Below are 25,053 nucleotides of genomic sequence, written 5' to 3'. Positions count from 1 at the left end.
CTCTTAAAAGCAAAAGTCGTATTTCCAAATACTATTTGAACTTTATATCAACACTTTCCAACCACAGTCTTTTTACAGTGATACCATATCAATATCAAGTCAGTCTGATTTTGCCTTTCATAGTAATGGCCCTTTGAAATTGTCCATAATTGACTTAATCTTCTAACGATTCAAAATGCTCTAAAATGAAAAATTCTTGTTTCCACAGGGTAATTCCACCTTAGATCAACAGTATACAGCCCCACAGTGATACCATATCAATATCAAGTCATTCTGATTATGCCTTCCAAAATAAAAGCCTTTTTAAATTGTCCATAATTAACCTAACTTTCAGTGATTTCAAAATGTTTTAAAATGGAAATTTCCTGTTTCCACAGGGTAATTCCACTCCAGATCAACAGTATACAACCTCACGATGTTACCATATCAATATCAAGACATTCTGATATTGCTTTAAAAAATAAAAGCATTTTCAAACTGCCCATATCTGACTTGCTCCTGGAACAATTTCAAAATGCTCTAAAATGGCACATTCCTGTTTCCACAGGGTAATTCCACCTTAGATCAACAGTATACAGCCCCACAGTGACACCATATCAATATCAAGTCATTCTGATTATGCCTTCCAAAATAAAAGACTTTTCAAATTGTCCATAGTTGACCTACCTTTCAGTGATTTCAAAATGCTCTAAAAAGGAAATTTCCTGTTTCCACAGGGTAATTCCACCTTAGATCAACAGTATACAGCCCCACAGTGATACCATATCAATATCAAGTCATTCTGATTATGCCTTCCAAAATAAATGCCCTTTCAAATTGAGCATATACGGCCTACTTTTTTGACGATTTCAAAATGTTCTTAAACAGAATTTTGCTGTTTCCACAGGATAATTTCACTTTAGTTCAACATTATACAACCTCACGATGTTACCATATCAATATCAAGTCATTCTGATTTTGCTTTCAAAAATAAAAGCATTTTCAAACTGCCCATATCTGACTTGATCCTGGAACAATTTCAAAATGCTCTAAAATGGAAAATTCCTGTTTCCACAGGGTAATTCCACCTTAGATCAACAGTATACAGCCCCACAGTGACACCATATCAATATCAAGTCATTCTGATTATGCCTTCCAAAATAAATGCCCTTTCAAATTGAGCATATACGGCCTACTTTTTTAACGATTTCAAAATGTTCTTAAAAAGAATTTTGCTGTTTCCACAGGATAATTTCACTTTAGGTCAACAGTATACAACCTCACGATGTTACCATATCAATATCAAGTCATTCTGATTATGCCTTCCAAAATAAAAGACTTTTCAAATTGCCAAGATACGACCTACTCTTTTAAAGATTTCAAAATGCTCTAAAAGTGAAAATTGCTGTTTCCACAGGATAATTCCACTTTAGATCAGCAGTATCCAACCCGACAGTAAAACCATGTAAATTTCATGTTGGTCTGATTTCGCCTTTCAAATTAATGGCCCGTCGAATTTGTCCATATGTGATATACTCTTTCAATTATTTCAGAATGTTTTAAAAATGAAAATTGCTGTTTCAACACATATTGGGTTTTCATTTTGAAAAGCAAAATCAGACTCAATTGATTATGACAGAATTGAATCATAAAGATGATGTAAAAGGAAGCCGAAATTGCCACTAGGTTGTAATTGATAGTACGTTTATATTTTAAGTCTGTGGAAAGATGTCATTCTAAATAAAGAAATTACAAAACAGCTTGCAAACCAACCATGACATCTTTCCACAGACTTAAAATATATGCTGCCTTATTTCTTACTCAAATCTTCTCATTTTATGCTTCTTTTCTTAAATTTCGTCATGTCTTCCTTTGTTTTTATCTCTTTTGATTATCTTAAATGTACAGACCTTTGGTCAAACGTTGTTGTTTTAAATGTGCTGTATAAATAAATTTGACTTTGACTAACAAAGTCAAACCTAACCTAACAAACACAAAGTGAGTGAAGAAGAAACACTTGTGGGAATCCCCCCGCAGCCTCGACCCACTGAAGCATAACTAAGGGAGGGTTCAGGGTCAGCGGACCCAGCCTAATGCTTTAACCCTGATCTTTAAACTAGAGAAGTCTTTGTGTTTATCGAATCCAAACTACGAGCTGGTTTCGAGACGAGGCCCCTGAAAGCTGAAGGCTCTGCCTCCCATTCTACTTTTGAACACTAGAAACCACCGGTAAGCCCACAGTCTGCGAAATGCTTCCAGTTTCATTTCCGGCGGCAGACTGCTTCTCACATCTGTACTTCACATCTGTCCACAGCGACATCTGCGACAACTGCTCACGCTCCCTCATCTGTCTGGACCAGGAGGTAAGACTGGAAGTAAGAAAGAGCTGCGGCCGTTTTTTAAATTTGCATGTAAGATTTTGAATGTTTGTTTGTTTTTTCTTTATTGCAAAACAACAACAAAAAACAGAGAACTGTAAGAAAGTTTCGTTAGTGTAAGTTAATCTAACGGAGACGTCGTTTCGATAATAAAATGCCACATAAATCTGTTAAATCACATTTGGTGCAGTTAGTGAGCTGGGTGTGGTTCACTCTTGTCAGGAAATCAGACTGCAGGGTTGTGCCTGTGACGCCACTGTGGTGTTCGCCTGGTTTCTTTTTTCAGTCTTTCTCTAAATCGATCATCTTCTCCAAAGTGACCATTCAGATTTGCTTGTTTAACAAACTAAAGCAAAATGTATTTTCACATATTTGAACTTTCGGAATCAACATCACAGAAACGAGTGAGCGATGTTTTTGTTTTTTCAGCTCCGGTGTTGCGCCAAAAACTGATTTCCAAGGTCTCCGTGTGTTTTCATGTGTAACATCTTTACGTTGGTCAATGAGCAGAGTTTACAAAAGGTTATACATACAATTTTACAAATTAACCGTTTTTCAAGCATCTTAATGACTCTGTGTTATTGTGCCTACATTATAACCAATCCGGTCCTTTGTGTCCGCTTAAAGTATGTTTACCGGACCATTGTAATATTTGTGTTTCTGCTGTCCTCGTGCCCAGGTGACCTTTTTTAAAAAGACATTTTAATGTCAACGAGGTTTTTTCTTTTACTGGATAAATAAAGGAAACATTAAAGTCACGGCCAAAAACTTTACCTTGTTACAGGAATGTTGTTTGTGGCTCAAGATGACTTGAGCCGCGTTTCACATATTATACACCAACAAGTTATTTAAAGCAGTTTAAATGCAAGCGATCAGTTTTGGCAAAATAAACTTTAGTCTGACTTTGATCGAAAGAACCGATAAGAGCTGGACACACGTGCTGTAACCATGGCGGTATTTTTGTGCCTCTATTCCGAGCGCACGTTAAAAAAAATGCAAGCGCAAATGTTGCATTTTGAGAAGAAATTTATTTTAGTTTAATTTGAGCGAACAAAATTCATTCCTGCGTGAGAGAAATGCATTTCACTGTTTGCTATTATCCACATCCACGCACAATAACAGCCGCGCTCGCTCAGATCTCTGTGCTCACAGACATCTGCAGACCTGCTCTCAGTGTGTCTCAGCTCTCTGTACACCCTTAGAAGTGTGCCACAAAACCCACCAATCACAGACTTGGATGCAATAATTCTGATTGGCTGTTACGGTCTCCAATCAGCTCGCTGGCTACTGCATTCCGGAAGCACGGTCCAGAATGTAGCTAAAGCCAGTGGAGTGGTTTGGTTTAAACTCGATTAAAAACCAATAACAGTCTCAAAAATATATATTTAAAATAAAATAATGAAACATACTAACAGAAAATGGATTCTTGAAGTGTGAAATTATCAAACAATTTTGATGATAAAGACAAAATGCAGATAATTAAAAGTCTTTATGTGTGAATTTGATTCAGTGCACTACACTGAGACCTAAGAAGGACATTATTAAATAGCTCTGAGGCAAATGAACTGTTGTGGTGCTATTTACAAGGAATGAGGCAAAGAAACTGCACTTTGTTTTTAATTATGGAAATATGACTCAATGCAGTGACTGTGGATGTGTTTTCATTGACTCCACAGATTAAACAGTATAACTGACTCAGCTCAGAAGATCCTTTTTCCATCATGAATGCCAAGCTAACCAAAAGCAGGCAGAGAGCCATCTGCTCTGAGCTGGGGAGAGTCAGGCTGCAGCTGCTGTACAAGGCCAGCGTCCACGGCTTCACCGGTGCAGCATTTCACCAACAATGTGACCACCGCTCTCCCACTGTGTCCGTGGGCTACAACAACTCTGGTTTTGTGTTTGGAGGCTACACCAAACAACCCTTTAATCAGTCTGGAGGGTTTGTGAATGATGATAAAGCTTTTCTTTTTACCTTCACTGGAGAGCAGCTCCTCAAGTATCCCGTCACTGGTCCTGGAAATGCAGTGAAAATGATCGGAAACTCTGGACCTTATTTTGGAGAAGCACTGGTTCTTGTCCATGGAAGCAAGCCAGTAGCGTACAGCAGTCCAGGAAATTATTACAACTTCACTGCTGCAGAGATGCATGGCAATGATCTCAACCTGACGGAGTGTGAAGTCTACCAAGTGGAGGGTAGGTCCACTAGGTTACCGGCTGTCTGCATAATTGATCCCAGACATAAAATAACTTTTAGTTATAATAACAATAACAGGTATCACACGTTATATTCTTGCCCTCTAACAGGCCTTTAATCATTCCCTCCACCCCCTCCACCCTAAATTGAACACGTGGTTAAGAAAATAGATTTCATCACAAGCTCATCCAACCAAAATACTGATGAGTTTATTGCACGGCAGTGGGGTCCATCTTTGATCTGTCCACAATATTCAAGAGTATCAGTTGAATTTTAAGGAAACCTGCAAACATTTGCCCCAAACTGCATTCAAGGTCACATTTACGGTTCTGTGATGGATCGTGAGCCGGGTGAGCGACTGCAGCACTGATGTCCTGCTGTGTTTTTGCTCTTGAACAGAAAGCTCTGAACTTGAGAGGCCATGGAGGACGATAGTGTGGGAGTCTGAGTAAGTGTGACGGAGCCACAGTCCTGACTCTTGTACAGCACACTGATCTACAAACAGCTGGAGGAATATGTTAATCAGTTGGCTGCAATGATATGATATTATATTTACTGACACATATTACAGTTGCTGCAAAAGTTCTCCATCTCCTCGTTTGTGCAGGAAGAGGGCGGGGCTGATTGAGAGCATTAAGAGCTACAAACCCACAGTCAGCTCTGTGACCCAGGCTCGGGTTTTGCTCATCGGACCAGTCGGAGCTGGAAAGTCCAGCTTCTTTAACTCTGTCAACTCTGTATTCAGAGGCCACGTCACCAGCCAGGCCATATCTGGCTCCTCCTCCACCAGCCTCACCACACAGGTGATTGATTATTGTGAGTGGTTTCAGCGGCCCCCTTTCTGTGCGCTGTGCTCTAATCGCTTTGTGTCCAACAGTTTCGCTCGTACTCTGTGAAAGCCGGGCGTGAAGGGAAACCTCTGCCGATAATCTTGTGCGATACCATGGGGCTGGAGGAGAGCAAAGGGGCGGGGCTTGACATCGATGACCTGAACAGCATCCTCAAAGGTCACCTGCCAGACTGTTATCAGGTGCTGCATTACATCAGCAGGACACTGAATGTATGAAACAGAGATTTGTCAGCTGTCGGCTCTAACCGTGTCTCCGTTCCTCCTCTAGTTCAACCCTTCAGCTCCTCTGCATCCTGAGGCCCACGGCTATCACAAGTCTCCTAGACTCAAAGACAAGATCCACTGCGTGGTTTATGTCATTGATAGCTGTAAGATCTCCATCATGCCCACGGGGCTGGAGGAGAAACTGGACGCCATCCGCAGAAAGGTCAACTTAATGGGTCAGTAGAGCCGAGTGCCGTCATTACAGCTGTTTTCCTTCTGAATCTCAACACAACATACAGATACAGCCACTCAAAGCTGCTACTTTCAGCCAGAGGTCAGCAGGCCGACTGTCAGCCACCAATCAGCCGCTGGGAGTCCCGCCTCCTTTCTGCCATAAACACGCCCCTTTCACGCAGAGATGGTGCTTTCTTCAAATAAACTTTGACTTGGATAGTTAGGTATAGGATGAGTCTTTACCTTATAATATAGATTAAATAATAAATACATAAACAAGACTGAATTGAAATTCAACCCTTTTTATAGCTTTTGTTGTAAACCTAAACCAGATATTTTACACTGAAAATCACCAAAACTGTTTCCAGTTGTTTCTGTTGAAACCGTCCATTTGTTTCAACGAGGAGAATAAATGGTCTCACAGTTACATCAAGATTTTAAAAAGACCAATATTCGGATGTGCGATTGTTGATGAACGCAGCTCTGCGCTGAGACTGTGGAGCAAACCTTGATAAATTAAACGGGCATGTTCCGGCTTGTCAGATCTTCCCACCCAGTAGAAATGAGTCCTGCATATTTTTAAGTCACACTCTGTTATAAAGGGTTAGGGGTTAGTTAATAATAGTGTTAACATGCTGCACAGGTCATGAACAAGACTTTATTTTTAATTTTCGTTGTAAGTGGGCCAAAGCAGTTAATTAAAAGTAGTCTAACATAAATGCTGTAATTTGATTATTTTAATAAACATGTAACTTGGATGGATTGGATGCTGGCGTGACCACAGTGCACACGTCTGCTGTCGCTCACAGTGGTACCGCTCAGGGAGTTTGTGCGTTCGCTCAGACACATGAAACATTAGAGGGAACGTTGGTGCCAAGTACCGTAGGAATAACTTACCTGTATTTGTTATGGACAAACTATGATTAGTATAGAAGTCTATAGAAGCAGAGCACTCTTTGGGTTCAGATCTGGAAGGTCATTCCTCTCAGTCACACTTTCCCCCCCAGATGAGAGCGTTCCCATCCAAAGACTCCAGGTCCTCTGAACTGTCACTAAGCACACAACCATGAACACGTATACCCACAGTGCACACACTGGTGCATCCTCCCTCCTCACCAGAGAGATGAGATTCTATTATAATGATACTGTGAGGACTCACTGTGTCAGAATCTGTGGCATTTTGGAAATGAGCTTCCTGCTCATTTGTTTCCAGGCATTCCTCAGCTGGTGCTCCTCACTAAAGTAGATGAAGCCTGCCCACTGGTGAAAGAGGACGTGAGAAACATTTACAAGAGTGGCTACATTAAGGAGATGGTGAGGATGGTTCTACAGGGAAAACAAACCTTTTTTAGTAAATACAAATAACTTTGAACATGGTAGGATGAGCCTTTTCTTGTACACTGTGATACAGATGCAGGAGGTCAGCTCCCGGCTCGGCGTGCCGTTGTCCTGCATCATTCCAGTGAAGAATTACAGCGAGGAGTTGGAGGTGGACACCGACTGTGACATCTTGTTGCTCAGCGCCATCATTCAGATGCTTCGCTTTGTTGATAATTACTTTGACGAGCTCAGTGACCGAATGAGCAACATGCAAACCAAAGAGTAAGAAGAATTTAAGATGGTTCATTTACCTCCAGGTGACCCTGCACAGTGCTAGTTTACTGTGTTACCAGGGTTACTGGGAAGGCGGGAAGAAAGCTTCTTGCTATTTTTGCTTTTCATGAAGAAATCTTTTTCATTAAACTAACATAAAAACATCAAACATGTATTTACTTAAATACTTGGAGCAATTCTATCAGCTGATTCTAAACCAATCAAGTAAATTTCATCTCACCAGATTCCACTAAATATTTTACATTTACATTGTACTTGTGTGACAGAATTACACAGAAAATCAGAAGAAAACAATGACATCAAGGGTGTAGTTACAATATGCATTCCTGTTTGGAAGAAGACAAAGTTGCTTGGCTTATTTAGTGGGCTCATGCGACGCTGACAGATCTGACAATTTAAAATATTATTTTGTGATTTTTCACAAGAAAATAACATTATTACACTTTTAAAACATCTTATCAGAACAGTTGTACTTTGCTGTTGACTTGTGTTAACATAACTTTCCAGCACTCCCTTCAGTTTTTGTCTGCTGCGCTATACAAACACACGTGTTGGACCAAAGCTCTTAATCTTTGAATGCAGGTGTTTAAAATCAAGCATCTGCAGCCTGCCTCTACGAGCATCTGTGGAAGAGTGAGTTACAGTCTAAGGCGAAAGAGCTCGAGTGTGATACTGTGTGTGACGTTTCACACTTTACTGTGTAATATAATTATATTTAAAAAATGTGTTTGCAAAAATGACACAAACCTGTTCACAGACCTGCAGCAAACTCTGGTTTCTGATCCTGATGTTTGTCGCAGAGTTTGCGGCTTGTTGTTTGTAATCAAACTTCGACGTTTTACAATGAAGCACAAAATTACTGTAAGTCAGATACACAAAGTCCAATCTGGCCTAGACTTCCTGGTTGATGAGTCCTGAACACATGCCTGGACACTTAGAGCGCCACCTATTGGTATATTTGATGTACTCCTCCTCACACGTTGATGCATCAACTGAGGTTTTATTCAGCAGCGCACTCTGGTGGCAACGCAACAAAAGTTGTCGCTTTGGTCCACAAAAAGCTTAAAAGACAATGAAACGTGTTACACATCTCAAATGTGATGAATGCAGTTGTTAAGAGGCCGAGTCTTGGTACCTGCATATCTGCACTGGCAGTTGAACCGGGGGTTCAATTTCCCGACAGGGAGCCACGAGCTGCTGGATAGCGTAGTGATAAGACTACACGCCTCTGGAGCAGGCGGTGTAAGTTCACGCGACATCGGGTACCAAGGTACGGATTCATGGAAGGACGAGACGGCAGATAGTTTTTATTCGGCAGCCTGTTATAACTGCACCCCAATGCTGTCATGTATATGAGTGCAAAATCATACCTACTGGCAACAGATCAAGTCATGATATTAATCTGTGGTTCCACCAGGGCGTGCCCCGCCTCTCGCCCCATGACAGCTGGGACAGACCCGAACCTCCTGACATGGATGATGTCGGATGGAGCCTCCGGCCGGACAGGTCCACAATAACACGTCACTACGTGGTGATCGTGGGAACTCTTTCGATTCGATGTTCAAAAAGCCAGGATGATGGTGTCACATGTAAATGCAGCGTCGTCATTTTGTTTATGCTTTGTTTTGTTTCCTATTTCTACTTCATGGTTGTTCGTGTGGTTTAGATGCTTCAGTTTTGCACTGTTCTGGTTCATTATAGTCATGTTGCTGCTGTATGCCTCCAGCTATGCCTTTCGGATCTGCAACAATAAAGGTTGTTGAGCATTTTGGCTTCGTTGTCGTGAGTCGCACAGTTTCCCCGTGAACTCTGTGGTGATGATACACTTGTTTTTTTAAATAGAAATTTCATTAAGTTTATATTCGGTTAGGTCTTATATGTTCTCTGACTGGTAACTGACCACTTATGACTTACAAGGACAAAGTTACATCATTTTAAATATGAGGATCATTTGAATAAACCGGTACCTGCCTAAAGTCTAAAACCCACGGCCATCAAATGTTGCATTTGGGCTTCAGACTCTCTGCTGAGTAAAGCGCTATATAAATACAGGCCATTTACCATTTACCATAACCTGTAAACTCTCTTCATCCATTGTTTGTGATGTTTTTCTAAATCATAGAAATAATTCTGTCATCAAACCCACTTTTTGCATCAGGGTCTTTTTTTGGGTGTCATAGAAGGAAAAGCAGTGAAAAGGCACCAAACAGATATTTTGTCTGTTTAATTTGTCAGGAGATCACAAAGATAAAAATGGCTGCAATTTATAAACAGTCAGTTTTGTAAAATTCCTTAAATTTCAGCTGAAAGTCTGATTTGATGATTTCAAATCCTCGGAGGTGAAATCTGTGTCTGAACACTGATTGGTGCAAATGCCAAAAGTTTAGTTTGAATAAGTGAGCCAGCATGCACCATGTTTGGGAATACACAAGTAGTTGCTCACATGACTTTGGAACAATACGAAGTTTTGTGAGTCTACATTACTTATAACGGGAAAACGTTGCATGTCTGCATTTACCTGCTAATACCTGCACGTGTGTGTGTGCACGTGGTGTCAGTGTCAGTATCCTCCTTTCCTATAAAATCTCAAAGTGCACAAACAAAGAGAAAAACTGAAATTTATTAATGCAGCTCAGACAGTTACTGTACAGCAAACGGCGCTGGAGTCCCTCCCTCCCAGTGTAACAGGACTGTGGTGCTACAGCCACCTGTAAACCACACACCTGTAACCCGACTCAGCGCCTGCTTGTGCAACAGCATCAATAATCATCAGCTACAAACGTTCAAACAAACACACGTTGAAATAGTGTTTCAAATATCAGTGTTGCGTTAGTGCACATAATAGACGGGGAGCTCTCTCCGACATTAAACCGCTTTGTACAACAAGAATGACGCAGTGAAGAGGAATGTCCTGGAAAAGCACAACACCTGGAATTCAGTGATGATCAGTCGGCTTCTGTTTTCTCCCGTTTCATGATTTTGAAGCATTCCCTCCAGCGAGAGGACGGCCCTCGATTCGTGAGGCTCCTGGAGGAAATGTGTGAAATGCGGAGCTGAAAATGAAGTCCAGCAAAAAGGTTGTTCAGCGATATGGGCAGAGATCGTTAGGACGACTACAAGAAGGGAGCAGAGGAGAGGCTCTTATGGCACAGCTGACGCTGTCAGACAGTTCAAACAGTCGATCGCTTCAGTCATTAACAGAAAAGGCAGCCACGTGAACGAGGAACATCGACTTGAACCACTTGAATAACAGTGCAGAACACACACATTCACACACATAAAGTACACGTGGGATTGGTCCGAGTCCAAAGGCTGATGTTAGTGTCAACCAAAGAGTAAAGCAGGGGAGTTGGCACCGCACCGCAGCTTATATCTGCTAAACGAGCACCAACACGCAAAACATTTTGTTTTGGCTAATTTTACAGCAATTTTTATTTCTGTCCTCTGAAATCAAAGAAGCAGCTCGTTTGAATTTGGCGCCATCTGCTGTTCGTCTCATAAAGTAGACGCACGTGACTATTTAAACATACATGAATGGCTCACAGTGGAGCGTTACCGTGGAGCGTTACCGTGGAGCGTTACCGTGGAGCTTCAGAGCCAACACTCATTTATGGACCAAGGGATCAACATGGCGATGATGTGTAAAAATAATGATCCATCAACAAAGGACGAGGGCGTTGGCACCTTTGTGCAACTGGTCTATTTAACCGTAGTGGAGCAATACTGCAATAAGTACGCATTAATCCTACTTATTAATGTTTGAGGTTAAAGATTTTCATAAGAACGCAGCCTGTGACATCTCCAGCTAAAAACATGCAGCTAATATGTCTCAAACGCGTCGTATTATCAGTTTTATATTTATAAAATAACAGAATCAGAGGCCACTGCTGTCACCATCACAGATATCTAAAAAAAAGCTTGATCTGCAAACACGAGAAAATAAAACTCGATTTAGAAATTAAAACCAAGAAAGATTACAAAGTCTTGACCATAAAAACGGAGTTAGAGGGGAACAGAAACTGGCGGCTGTCACTTTGGCCCGTCAGCGTTTGGACTCCACCACATCGATCACACACTGTGCTTACCTCAACATCTGAAGAGATGACATTCAAAGAGTAGAAAAGAAATTTAAGAACTTTGCCTCGTGTGTTTTTTCTGTACAAGATTATTAAAAAAAAATTACTAATCAGTTATACATATTTATAAGACAACATTGTTTACGTTACATTAATATAAAGAAATACAAGTTTCGTATTATCTCACTTGTATGCAGTATTCCTTTCTCAGAGCACGTGTGGGCTACATCTGCACTGAGGATTAAACGTATGAGACGCCTGTGATCACAACACAGGTGTTGAACTCCGCTTTACTTTCAAGCTACCAGGAAACTTCACACAATATTGCTGCAATAGCGCCATCTGGCCACAAGGTGGAGCGAAGAGACCCAACCAGGTTCCAGCACTGAACTTCTTCGCCCCGTCTGCTCTGATCCACTGTGAAGTGGAGAAGGTTCATATTTCCCTCAAACTCAGGCAGATGGTTCATTCAGTCCCCCCGCCTGGTTCTTCCCACAGTTTTGGGCTATTTGCGGTCCAGGAAGCTCCCTGTTTCCGCCTACTGAAAAAGGAATACTGCATTTTTGCGCTTCTTGCTTCTTCGGCTTGTGTTCCTCAGCTCTAGTGTGCATCCTGCAGGGCGAGGGAGGGCGAAGGAGCTTGATCTAGGCAGTGCCTTCCTTCGGAGAGGACGGGGTCTGGGATGTGGAGCTGGAGGAAGAGGACGCAGAGCTCTTCAGGGACCCCAGAGTCTTGCTGAACCAAGAGTTCTTATTGGCTTGAATCTCGGTCATCAGAACTCCCCGCTGATGCTCGAGCTCCTGCAGAGCCACAGAAGGATTCAGTCATTAATGAGAGCACGAGCAGGTTTATCACTGTGTCACATCGCTGTGCTTTAATACTCTACAACGCTTCACTCCTTACAAAGGGTCACATGGTGGCCTGCAGTGGGCTCCATGCTTCTGTACGTGCTGCTGTTTTATGTTATTAAGCTGACAGTCGTTATTTGCCACAGCAGAGGCAGAAAACAGATGCAGGAAGTTGAAGTGCATACAGTAAATTTCCTGCTGCTGCTGTTCAGTGTTCTGTGCACGTGATCCAACAGCCAATCAGATCATCAGCAACACGTGTGTTTTAGCTGAATGTCTTTACAGCTCTGATCACGTGCTTGGCATGCCTCCCTGAAAACACTAGATGCCGTTAACACCTGCTGACCTGAATGCGGCACTTTGCCTCCACCAGCTGCAGTTTGGTCTGCGCCAGCTCCAGCTCCAGCTGTCTCAGCTGCTCCTTCAGTCCGTCCTTCTCCTCGTCGTGTGGCTCTGAAGACGTTCTGTCACCACCAGGAGACGAAGTCTGGAGGGACCCGACTGAGCTAAACAGGTCCCTGCAGTTCTGACAGCCCATCACTTTGTTCTGCATGAGGGGGATAAAAACACACAGGTTTACCGCAACAACTTTAAAATTATGGTTAAAAAAAAGGAGGTGAGGCCGAGTCTATGTGAAGAAAGGCCTGCTGCTCTATGTCCCGTACAGCATCCTGATTACCACGATGTGATGTTGCACCGTATCATTTATCCAGGCCCGAGGCGGTACCCTGCTAGACCCACAGAGCGCCACACCAGCATCACGCCCATTAAGGACTTGATTGTGCAAACCTGAAGCTCAAAGGTCTTTTGTTCTCTCACGCAACCGTGGTTTTCCTTCGGACTCGGCAAGTGTCCTAATTTGCATCTGAAGCACACTTTGCATTAAAAGGACCGTCTCACCCTGACCATGTCCAGCTCCTCTTTTGTTGCCGCCTGTTGTTTTTCTAGCCTGGTGCTCAGCTGGGAGCAGATCTGAAACCCAGAGAGGAAACCTGGTTATGTTTGACTTGAACAAGATAACAATGCATACATCAATGTGTGCAGTTCACAATGAGGAGACGCCAGCAGACCTGTTTGTATTCAGCTATGATTGCTGTGGTTTTCTTGATTTCCAGCTCTGCTTTTTCCAGCTCCCTCCTGAACACCTCCTTCAGCTGGGACAGCAAGAACAAGATGTCAAAATTATTCTTTTAAAATGACAAACTAATGAGAAAGATGTGCTGACTGTGCATAACGACACAACTGAGGCGTTCAACTCAGCAACTTGACCTGGATTCGCTCTTTTAGAGCCTGCTAGCAACCACCGACTGGTGACCCATATGTGATCTCTCACTGCTACCAAACTGGGATTTTTTATTTACTGGGTGTGTTGATGTGTAACTGGTTCACTATTACCAATTACACAGAAAGAAAATCAGCCCTAGATCAATGCGTGAGCTGGGGCCTCCTGGTGGGCTGCACAGGTACTACAGGTGGGCCACAGTAACAACAGAAATTCAGTTCAACTTATTTATATAAAAAGTGAATATTATTATTGTGATATTACTGAAATGTAATGCTCTGTGTTGACCTTTGTGTCCCAGTGGCAGGGTTAGGACATACAGGGCTTTCTCTTGTATTTTGCTCTGAGCAGAAGCGGGGCAACTCCAGGCCTCGAGGGCCGGTGTCCTGCAGGCTTTAGATGCATCCTTGATCCGACGGTAATGAACTCACCATCTGATTCAGGTGTTGACCCAGGGTGAGATCTGAAAGCTGCAGCACATCGGCCCTCGAGGCCTGGAGTTCCCCACTCCTGCCTTAGAGCGAAGATTTAAGACTGGTTGGCTGATTGTTGGGGGCCGCAGCACTCGACTTTGGGAATGACCGATTTAGATTAGTGATACAGGGCCTGCGTTATTTGATCACTGCTGTAATTGCACAGCTTACTCCGGTGTTTTCTGGTCACTGATGTAACCTGTTAAGCAGCGTGGATGTTACCTGAGCCGTCTCCTCCTCGTGTCGTTTCTTCTCCTCCTCCGTCTCCACCAGACGTTGCTTTGTGGTCAGCAACTCTTTGTTCAGAACATCGGCCTTGTCTTCTACCTGAGTGCACGTACACACACACACACACACATCGTGTAGTAAACAACGTTCACACAAGCGGCAGACTACACAAACACCTGCTTCTTTACAGGATCGTTTACTACGCTCATCAATCTGGTCGCTTGGTCGTTTTCACGCCGCGCAGCTCCTCCGAGCTCTACCTGGAATACTTTCTCTGCTACGTGGGGCCTGAGCCACGTTCCTTTTACTGGAAATTCACCAGACTTACATGGATACAGAAACCAGGAGTCGGCAGGTTAAGACCGATTCTGACCGAGTCCAGTGTTTGCATTCTCACGTGTGCTCATTTGTGTAAAGATGCTCACGGCTAAAGCACGAGTGTAAACAGCTCCGGTTTCAGAGTGTTTGGAGGTTTCGTAGACTTTTTATTACCTGGTCAAGGTCGTTCCGAAGGGCGATTTTACTGGTGACCAGTTCGTGTGCCAGGTCATCGTTCTCCTGTTCAAGTCGCATGCTGGCCTCCTGCAGGCGACGGTTCTCTCTCTGCAGACATCAAACGCACACAATCGCAAACACTTGCAAAGCAGGGGTGTCAAACACAAGGCTCGAGGGCCAGAATCGAGCCAGAAGAATACTCCAGTCTGGCCCCAGAAGGAAACTGCATTTCCACATTTTTACAGCTTTCGCTACATTGATACCAAAGTCATTAAATATTAGAAAAACGATTTATATTTATTTCCATTTGTGTTTTAATTTATAAAAAAAAAAAATCTGTATTTCTTACAACTTAATCCCAAAGACTCATGACGACAGATTTATAGTAATAATAATAATCATCCATTTTATTTATAGGTGACTTTACATCAGTACAACAAAATAAAAACAGCAGCTAAATGAAAAATGATGAAGGGTATGCAGTCCTGAGTGGATGGGTTTGAAGACGCGATTTAAAAGTGGAGACAGAGTTCGTAGTCTGGAGATCAGCTGGAGGTGCGTCCAAAGTCTCGGCCAGAAGGACTGAAGGCTCAGAGTCCCGAAGAAGTCAGGCGAGCAGGTGGGACAGAAGACGAGCGGCGAGTGCGAGTGGGCGTGTGCGAGTGGGCGTGTGCGAGTGGGCGTGTACGTATGGAGGAGATCAGATCAATATGGAGGAGCGAGGTTATGAAACGCTTTGAAGGTAAGAAGCAGGAGGTGAACTAACGGAGCTGTTTAAGCACAGATTTCATATGTTCAGTCGATCTAAGTCCTGATGCAATACGAGCAGCTGCTTTTTGAACGAACTGCAGTTTATGGAGAGACTCATGAGCAGGTCACAGAGAGGAGAATCACAGTAACCTAAACGAGATGTGACAAGAGGTTAATATTACGAAGAAGAAAATATTTCTATGTGCTGTGAAGGAAAGAGAGCCGGGATGACCCCAAGACTCTTACCTGAGGGGAAGGTGTGACAGAGTTATCAAAGCGTTTCTTTACATGCAGAAAAAAAAGCAGGTCTTTTTTATATGACGATCTCTCAGCTGTGATTTGATGCTGCATAAATGAAGTGAAACTGGATTGGCTGACAGACATCTCTGCCGTACAGGCTGCGAGGTTCATCCAGGCTTGGTGTTAATATAATCATCACATGACCACAGTTTAACTCAAACAGAAGGTGTTATTGTGACATTACAGTTATAGGTGGCCGTGTCAGGCTCAAGTCCTCACTGCAGACCATGAGCTGAGTCTCATGACTGCTGCCCGCCTTCAAACAGGCTCACATGACGACCATGAACGGGACCAAACTGTTGTGATGGTTGTGAGCAGTCATCTGACCTGATATCCCGTCACTCTTACCCTGCCTGAGTCTCCGCACGCAAACAAGTGGTTCATCTGAAAGCTCTGAAAACCTTATCTGTTATTTACAAACAGCAGCAGGAACTTCAAAGACAAAGAGGAAAAAACACGTCTGATTGTTGTGAGATCAGCTGTTACCCACACACGTGTCATCATTTAGAACGATGACACAGCCGATAGTTTACAACAAGACCCTGAACTACTTTAGTCAGCGCGGTCACATCATATCAGTGTAAAAGTACATAAACACATGAAGGAAGTCACAGACTCAGGACACATAAATATAGATGAAATGATCGCTGTTGGGGCAGAAGCTTACCGAGCGTTTTCAAATCGAGCCTCAGGCGCACGCTTTAACACATGATCCTGACACCGACTTCCCTTCTCTGCTTGACACTGCCCAGCCCGACTCGCCCTCCCTGCCCTCCCTCACATTTATCTGCTTTTAGTAATAATTCAGTTTGTACTGCAGATACAAAAGTACATCTGCTCGGACACAAAGGAAGCCAGCACACACTTAAACTGGGGTCTGAAGCCTTATAGAAACACTGAATCGTTACATTAGCCACAAAATAACTACATAGAAATAATTACATTTTACAAGCAGCAACACTTGTGCGTTTGTGTTGTTGTTGTGGAGGAGGAGAGCAGCTTCAGCAGCTTATCTGTGATAAACTCTTCCTTCCTCTAAAAGCAGCAGCTTACACACCAACGTGGCACTTTTGCCTCTAACAAGCAGATTCAGATGTAATTTTTTTTTTTTTTTTTTTGGGGGGGGGCCTGTCATGGGTGTTTGTGTCTTGTGATCAGATCAAATGCTGCGTCCATAATATTACTTGGAAAGATGAAGGAGCTGCTTCAGACGCCACCTCTCTGTTCAGGCACTGCAGTGAAGTCACATTTACTTTGTTCTGCACTCGTCTCCTTCCTGTCAGCGTCTTTAACTATTTCAGTGTTAACGGCACTATCATGTATCATATACTGTGCACATTTACTGACTACAGAAGCCTGATGTGCTTAACTGAGCAAAGGCAGGTTTACTACGACGCACTTGTGCATCTCGGTTTGGCCTAATTGTGGGTAGAAACATGAAGCCAAGTGGAGGTAATTCTTCATCATCACATGACGCTTACATGTAACATCCACTCTTTACTGTGACGCCTTACTTTCCTTAAACGATTCAGGTTCATCCTACTGAGTCACGCAGTAACACTGTCCTCCTCAGCTGGACAGTCTCTTTGTGAGCTTCCAAAAATAAAACTCGTCAGAATCATCAAATATCTGCCTCAGTTTGTTTTACCTCAGGATGAACAGAGAAAGATGAACCCAGTGGAGACAAACCTTTGCAACCACAACAACCCAGCAGCTCAGCCCAAAAATACGTTTTATTAATAGCAGGGTCGACGACGATGAAAGTCAGCGCAGCGAGAAAAGTCGCACTTCACGTCAGAACAGTTTTAAAAACAGACCAAACAGCGACGTGCTCATTTCTAATCTTGGAATCACGGCTAATTTTATCTATAAAGGCAGCTCCTTCATCAGAAACGTAAAGAGCCGAGTGCTCAACACTTTAGCTCAGGGGGGCTGCTTTCATGTGACCTGATTGTGTAAAAAACAGATTTAAATTCCACACCTGGTGGGTGAATCTTATCTATACGTGGGTGCGTACCTGGTAGCGTTCGATGGGGTCTTCTTGTTGCAGCTGGCTCTCTCTCAGAGTCTGATATTCCTTCTCAAACTTCTTCAGCTTTTTGGTCGGGACCTGAAAACAACAGCAAAGTTAATTAAATCATCATTTTACTGTTGACTTTGTTTACTTGGCCTGATAAAAATCTCAGCCCATCCCAGTTGTTTGTGAGCTGGGGGGGGGGGGGGGGGGGGGGGGGAATAGGGAATTGGATAAAACAGTCAGTGGCTCTCAGCTCTTGCATCATCTTCCTGTGTCGGTGGGAACCATCAGCTACTTCTCTCTGCACCAACGCTGCTCTCATGCCTTCGTTCCACGACAGGATTAAGCAGCAGAGGTCAAAGGTCAGAGTTAGGTGTCACGTTGAGAAACAAACCAACGGGGCTTCATGAAACAACATCCACGTGATGCGTCACGTGACATCAAAGCGATCGAACTCTGAACATCGCTGCCGAGCCGGTGCGGTGTTGTGGCTCGTGCTGCACGGTTTCTACTCTCTGTTGCTCCGTCTGCCTTTATCAGCGTTAATATCTGCTGCACATCTGCGTGTTGTTCTGCGACTTTCCCATGAGACCTCATTAGAAACAGGAAAAACAAACCAAACAAGCACCCGCTCGGCTCACAAGCTTTACAATGTCCTGCTATAAATCAGCAAGCGGTAACCGCGGATCAGAAACGTCCAGTTCACGCTGCACGCTGGGCACGTTACAGGGGAACTGTGCCGTCACTGCACGTGCTCAGGCCTCACTATGTGAAATCATTTCAGCAGTTTTGTTGTGCAAAACCAGTCACGGCAACTTGTAAAAAGCACCAAATCCATCATGAAATGGTTTCGATTCATTATCAGACTGAAGGTTTTAACAGACGCGACCTGCGATCAGTGAAGCTTCGAAGCATTACCAAAGTCCTCGACACCAAGAGACGGCAAACACCACAGCTTTACTCACATAATTCACTACATTAGGTGTGTGTGTGTTTAGGTGGGTGGTAACAGCGTTGCCATAGCGCCAACTACTAGGGCTGGGGGGTCAGTCACATGACCCCCTCCTCTGAGACGCCTGTGTGTTTGTAGTCGTTGTGTATCCTCCACTGCTGCCTGTTTCACACACTGTGTTACACTGAAGCAGAATGAATGAAGCTAGCAGCGCTCACAGCCTCTGTAGGAATACTGTCAACTCCAGAAACAACCAGAAAGATAAACAACTTCCTTATTTGTACTGGAGGACGTTGTTTAGTACACGGAGTACAGAAGCTATCTGGAGCACTGTACTGTACATTTAAGATTGAATATCAGAAATGATAATACAGATAAAAAGAACAGCATCCAGTATTCTCTCTTCAGCTTCAACACTGCAAAATGTTTCTCCTGTAACACCGAAGCTGAGGTACAAGCATTACGAGGAGCTCAGTGTTTGAACTACACTGTAAGTGCCCACGTCACAGGTTACATCCTGGAAAATGAGCCAACACAGCGCAGCAGTGTATTAGCTTAAGACAGGGATAAGAATCCTGCTGCACATTTCCATTAGGATTAAAAGCCAGAGGACGAGTTATTAAGACCGCCCACCTGGGCAGTCATTACCTGTCCTTGCCAGTGACCTGCGAGTTGACCCTCGACTTTACGACTCGGGCATCGGCGAACGAGCGTCACGCTGTTATCTATGGGACATTCAATTCCCGAGCAGATAACGACAAAACGAGTCCGAGAGCTGTTATCTGTGTGGGAAGAAAGAGCAGCCTGGCCTCTGCCGGCGGGTTAATAATCGCTTTATTGTAACAAAACAATGCAGATGTGCTGTTCTCCTGCAGGGCTGCCAGATCCAGTTCAACTACAGAGTCACTGCGTGGCGTTTTGGACGCCGCCACGCTGTCCAGTGTTTCTCGTTATGGAGTTTGACCCTGCGGGTCTGTGTGCGTTAGGCGAGTGTGCAACGATGAGCTGCTGCACGTGCATTTTTAAACAGCTGACGCTTCAATGCAGCAGCGGCAGTTAGCTCCTCGGACGCGGAGTTTAAAACAATATTTAAAAAGAGCCAGCTTCCATCTCAGCTGATCTATACGTAAACCTCCTGATACGCAGCAGCCATAAAGTATTGTACAAACACAATCTGTGAGAGAGAGAGAGAGAGGGTTTCAGCGAGGGAATGACTCATGCTTCCTGAGGTTTGCTGTTTTAAATAAACCTCCCTCTCTGCTGTGTCGCATTCACTTTCCTTTATCGTCTCATGTCATCCATTCAGCCGTTCTCTATAACCTAATCTAACCAGTAACAAGCTGCACACACTCCAGGCTTCCTGCGTGCGATGGCGCCACACACATTTCTGCAGGATGACTGAAGTTAGACGGGCGCATTTATTCAGTCTTTACTGCAGTTTCTGCTCGTGTAACTATTCTGCATTTCCCTCTGCTCTCCTCATCTCACAGCGAGCCAGCTTCACTGTTAATAACGACTTCTGTTTCTTAACATGATCACCGAGTCAGCCAAACTATCACTGAAGAAATGCGTCTTACACTGCTGCTGTTACACACCCGCAAACACCCGTAAAACACACAAACATTACAACACACCTGTGTAATGAAAGCGCAGGCTTTGTTAGGAGCAGCAAGGCTTTCTTTAAACATCCAATCCTGCTGCAGCTACAATCAGCACCGCCGCCTCCATAACCTTTCAGCTTTCCTCGAATTGGTTTTATTATCATAAAAAGACGACATTCACGTACATGCTCCTTTTTTTCAGAGAAACAATTGAAACCATATTGTCCTTCACAGTGAGCAAAGTGTGTAAAAGAACCCGTAAACCTTTCATCGCTCGCAGTATTAAAGTTTTACACTCCGTCATACACGCGACGCAGCACTTCGGCTTATCAGCAGCTCTGTGCATATTCTCTGGCTTCTCAGGTGATATGCATGTGTGTAGTTATGCGTCACGCTCTATATTATGTCGTGTGTAAAACGGGCCAGAAGAGACATTTTTCACTGGCTGGAAACCTTTTCAGATGCAAAGAGCTCGACCACACGAGCGTGAGCGCAGGATGGGCCGAGCTCTTTCTCAAAGATCACAGGGACACAAAACACAGATTAACCTGGGAGACACAGAGACACAGAGACACAGGGACAAAGAGACACAGAGACACAGGGACACAGAGACAAAGAGACACAGGGACACAGGGACAAAGACACAAAGAGACACAGAGACACAGAGACACAGAGACACAGGGACAAAGAGACACAGAGACAAAGAGACAAAGAGACACAGGGACAAAGAGACACAGGGACACAGAGACAAAGAGACACAGAGACACAGAGACACAAAGACACAAAGGGACACAGGGACAAAGAGACAAAGAGACAAAGAGACACAGGGACAAAGACACAAAGAGACACAGAGACAAAGAGACACAGGGACACAGAGACAAAGAGACACAGGGACACAGGGACACAGAGACAAAGAGACACAGGGACACAGGGACAAAGACACAAAGAGACACAGAGACACAGAGACACAGAGACACAGGGACACAGAGACACAGGGACAAAGAGACACAGGGACACAGAGACAAAGAGACACAGGGACACAGGGACACAGGGACACAAAACACAGATTAACCTGGGAGACACAGAGACACAGAGACACAGAGACACAGAGACAAAGAGACAAAGAGACACAGGGACACAGAGACAAAGAGACACAGAGACACAGAGACAAAGACACAAAGAGACAAAGAGACACAGAGACACAGAGACACAGGGACACAGAGACACAGGGACAAAGACACACAGAGACAAAGAGACACAGAGACACAGAGACACAGAGACACAGAGACACAGGGACACAGAGACACAGAGACAAAGACACAAAGAGACACAGGGACACAGAGACAAAGAGACAAAGAGACACAGAGACACAGAGACAAAGAGACACAGAGACAAAGAGACACAGGGACACAGGTACAAAGACACAAAGAGACACAGAGACAAAGAGACACAGAGACAAAGAGACACAGGGACACAGAGACAGAGACAAAGACACAAAGAGACAGAGACAAAGAGACACAGAGACAAAGACACAAAGAGACACAGAGACAAAGAGACACAGAGACACAGAGACACAGAGACACAGAGACACAGAGACACAGAGACACAGAGACACAGAGACACAGAGACAAAGAGACACAGAGACAAAGAGACACAGGGACAAAGAGACAGAGACACAGGGACACAGGGACAAAGAGACACAGAGACACAGGGACAAAGACACAAAGAGACACAGAGACAAAGAGACACAGAGACACAGAGACACAGAGACACAGGGACACAGAGACACAGGGACACAGAGACAAAGGGACACAGAGACACAGGGACACAGAGACACAGGGACACAGAGACACAGGGACACAGAGACAAAGGGACACAGAGACAAAGAGACACAGGGACACGAGCGCTGAGAAAGACGAGCAGGCCGAAGGAGGACCACGTGGGCGGGGCAATCAGGACGAGACTGGTGTGTATGGTGACACTGGGATGAAAATAACCTCCCCGTCCTATCACCACACAGCAAGGAGTAAACTGACCTGTATGCCAGACAATACTCCATTACACGTAACACAAGTACTCCATTACATGGTCAGCTGGGCCCTGGCCTCACCCTCACGTTGGTTCAATTCTGCTCACATGTTTGTGTAACAGCACTTTGAAATATAGCCGACTGAAACATAAAGACAAAACAATAAATGATTTGTAATTATTACTGTTCCATAACTGAGTGCAGGCTTACATGCTGGCATTCCCAGTGAAACATGCCTCCTGTTTTTTATTATTTAAGGAATTTCAGGGACGGGTCTGTTTAGCAAGCTCGCACGAGCTGCATCACCTTGCTGAGTAACACACACTGTACCCACTGGACTCCAAGGTGAATCATCAAACTGTAGATATTAGAGGGTCGACTCCAGTCAAGGGAAAAGCAATTTAAGATTCCTGCGCTGCAGCAAAATGGTCCCAGGCCCACTTTTAGATTCCTGACCTGAATCGCTGCTGCAGAAAATGGAATTGGTCCCAAACCTCGGACTACAAGAACGGAAGAAGGGTGAAGTCCACTTACAAGAAGGAGCAGCCGAGGAAATGAGGACGACAGCAGCTGGACATTTGAGCCACAGAGAAAAAAATAGGGCACGTAATTCAATGAAGCGCGTGAAGGAAACACACACACACGTCTCATTGATTCCAAATTAAGATCAGTAATTGAAACAAAGTGACTGTCACGAAGCAGCACTGACTGACAAACCTCAAATATCTGACACACTTTCAGAGGAACAAACACCCACATGTTCACACACGTGTTTACACCATTTAACGCACGGAAAGAAAAAGGCATTTTCAGTAATAGCGGCATTTTCCTCCTCTGTACATGACGCAGGACGGTTAAAAAAATAAAATAAAGATAAGAAAGCGACAACAGAAAAGAAAAACAGCTACAGCAGCAGGTGACTTCAAACGTTCCTGTTCTAAAAACTGCAGTAACCAACAGTCATTAGAAACATGAGGCCAAACTGTTGTAGATGTTTTAAAAACTACAAGACATCAGAACAGACCTACCACTGGTCTGGGAGCTCGGCGAGGTCTGGAATGGGCAACCAAGCACGCCAAGGCGTCCTCCTCACCCGGTCGGTCGACTACGTGAGCATCGTACGCCACCATGATAGACACCTCCTGCATCATCTTGACTCCCGCTTGCTCCCGGCAGCAAGGAGGAGGAAAAGCGGGAGAGTGCAGCCGACAGGTTTTGTTCCTGGCAGTGAGGAGGCGGCGAGCGGCTGCCTGCGAGTCCCTCAGGAGCCGAGCCCCGCCCAGTGAGAGGAGGAGAGGTGGGGGCAGCGAGAGAGCAGTACAACACACCTGTTTGTTTCTCTCTGTAACGCTAGAAGTGTGTGACAGAGGACGATGAGTTTGCTTTTTCTTCCCCTCCACTGAGTGAGTACTTCCCTGTTGCTGCCTCCTCTCTTCTCTCATTTGTGCCTCTCTCGCTATCGCTGCCTGTCCTCATCTATCTGCAGCTCTTTTCAGGCTGCACATTTCTGTTTCCTGCAGCTGGTAACAAAAATACAGATAAAGGCTCGTTCACACATCTGCACTGCTTACGTGAGAGGTTAGGGGACATAGGAAGGAAGTTGTCAGATCAACCACAGTGACATGACTGTCTGTGTTGCACATCGCTCCAACAGCACAACCCAGGAAGTGAAGTGACAGCAAATACAGAGCTGTCCTGGAAGACGCCCGAACACGCTTAATGTTCTCTGAAAGGACCCAGAGCTGAACTCTGCACGAGAAACCCACATAGGCACGAACAAGCTCCTGCTTTTCTTTTTCTTTAAGCGTCTTTGGAGCTTCAGAGTCTACAGTTTGCCTTCTATCAGTTATTCTCTCAGTCTTATCCACTCAATGAAGCAATAGCCAGAGCTAAACGGTTACTTTTACTGAAAAACACTCATTTAAATCCTGGTGTCAAATTACTCTTTCACTCCTTTATAAGTCAACAAAGTTAAAGTTTAAGTGAAATGAAGTAGTTAAAAGTTAATATTTGCTAGCTAACCAGCCAGGACTACAGACGGGTCTGCGTTTCACTCCAACTGAATAAGTAACCGACGCCAAGGCACTGAGGATGAGACCGAACAGAGCTGACCAATGGGAACGATGGGTTTGGCTGGTCCAGTGACCGGACTGCTGTGGTGCAGATGTTTCCATTTTCCCTGATTACATAACCAGCGGTCCCCAGCCCCCGGTACTGGTCTGCGGGTCGTTTGGTACCGGTCCGTGAGAGTTGAAGCTCGAGTGTGACATTTATGTTTTTCAGGGTTTTTATTGTTAACTCAGTTTTGCTGGGTCTTTTCCTGTGTGTTGGGAATAAATCTTCTTTTTGTGGTACTGGTTTTATTTTGTTGTATTTATCTGCGACACCTTAAAGGCCGTGAAACGTCAGCATAACTGTGACGGTCCCCTCAGACATGAGCTGGGCAGCACAAAGCACAGTAGTGAGTCTGCAGCCACACGCTGCACAGTAACGAGGCAGGTTATGTAGGCAAAGTTGGTCTTTGTGATCCACCCAGGAGTTTAGCATAA

At 44.3% G+C, this 25,053-nt stretch overlaps 2 protein-coding genes across 8 annotated transcripts in view; one reads left to right on the top strand and one right to left on the bottom strand.

Moving 5' to 3' along the window:
- Positions 1 to 1,812: 1,812 nt before the first annotated feature.
- Positions 1,813 to 9,224, top strand: LOC113009109 (interferon-induced protein 44-like). Of its 4 annotated transcripts, none has more exons than XM_026147223.1 (9): positions 1,813 to 2,342; positions 4,034 to 4,550; positions 4,951 to 4,999; positions 5,159 to 5,354; positions 5,429 to 5,581; positions 5,670 to 5,841; positions 7,053 to 7,153; positions 7,251 to 7,441; positions 8,871 to 9,224. In XM_026147223.1, exons 2-9 carry the CDS (start codon positions 4,079 to 4,081, stop codon positions 8,968 to 8,970), a joined length of 1,434 nt encoding a protein of 477 aa, XP_026003008.1. In that variant the 5' UTR covers positions 1,813 to 2,342; positions 4,034 to 4,078; the 3' UTR covers positions 8,971 to 9,224. The 4 variants fall into 4 exon arrangements, with proteins under 4 accessions (XP_026003008.1, XP_026003009.1, XP_026003010.1 ...); XM_026147224.1 differs by having other exon boundaries at positions 1,813 to 2,354; XM_026147225.1 differs by having other exon boundaries at positions 1,813 to 2,390.
- Positions 9,225 to 10,053: 829 nt separating this feature from the next.
- rabgap1l (RAB GTPase activating protein 1-like) overlaps positions 10,054 to 25,053 on the bottom strand; it is a 92,367-nt gene continuing 77,367 nt past the window's right edge. For 2 of the 4 annotated variants that reach the window (XM_026147220.1, XM_026147221.1), the window contains exons 20-26: positions 17,923 to 18,015; positions 14,853 to 14,963; positions 14,355 to 14,459; positions 13,448 to 13,531; positions 13,278 to 13,349; positions 12,724 to 12,924; positions 10,054 to 12,329 (exon numbers count right to left, since the gene is read on the bottom strand). In XM_026147220.1, the coding sequence (XP_026003005.1) occupies positions 12,174 to 12,329; positions 12,724 to 12,924; positions 13,278 to 13,349; positions 13,448 to 13,531; positions 14,355 to 14,459; positions 14,853 to 14,963; positions 17,923 to 18,015 (822 nt within the window). In that variant the 3' untranslated portion in view covers positions 10,054 to 12,173. Of the gene's footprint in view, positions 12,330 to 12,723; positions 12,925 to 13,277; positions 13,350 to 13,447; positions 13,532 to 14,354; positions 14,460 to 14,852; positions 14,964 to 17,922; positions 18,016 to 23,532; positions 23,752 to 25,053 lie in introns of those variants that run through there. The other 2 variants (XR_003270114.1, XM_026147222.1) reach the window with 2 other exon arrangements.

This window comes from Astatotilapia calliptera, chromosome 17 (genome assembly GCF_900246225.1).
Source record: "Astatotilapia calliptera chromosome 17, fAstCal1.2, whole genome shotgun sequence".
Classification (NCBI taxonomy): Eukaryota; Metazoa; Chordata; class Actinopteri; order Cichliformes; family Cichlidae; genus Astatotilapia; species Astatotilapia calliptera.
Note: the sequence above shows the minus strand (reverse complement) of the source record. Positions and strands in the feature narration are given on the sequence as shown.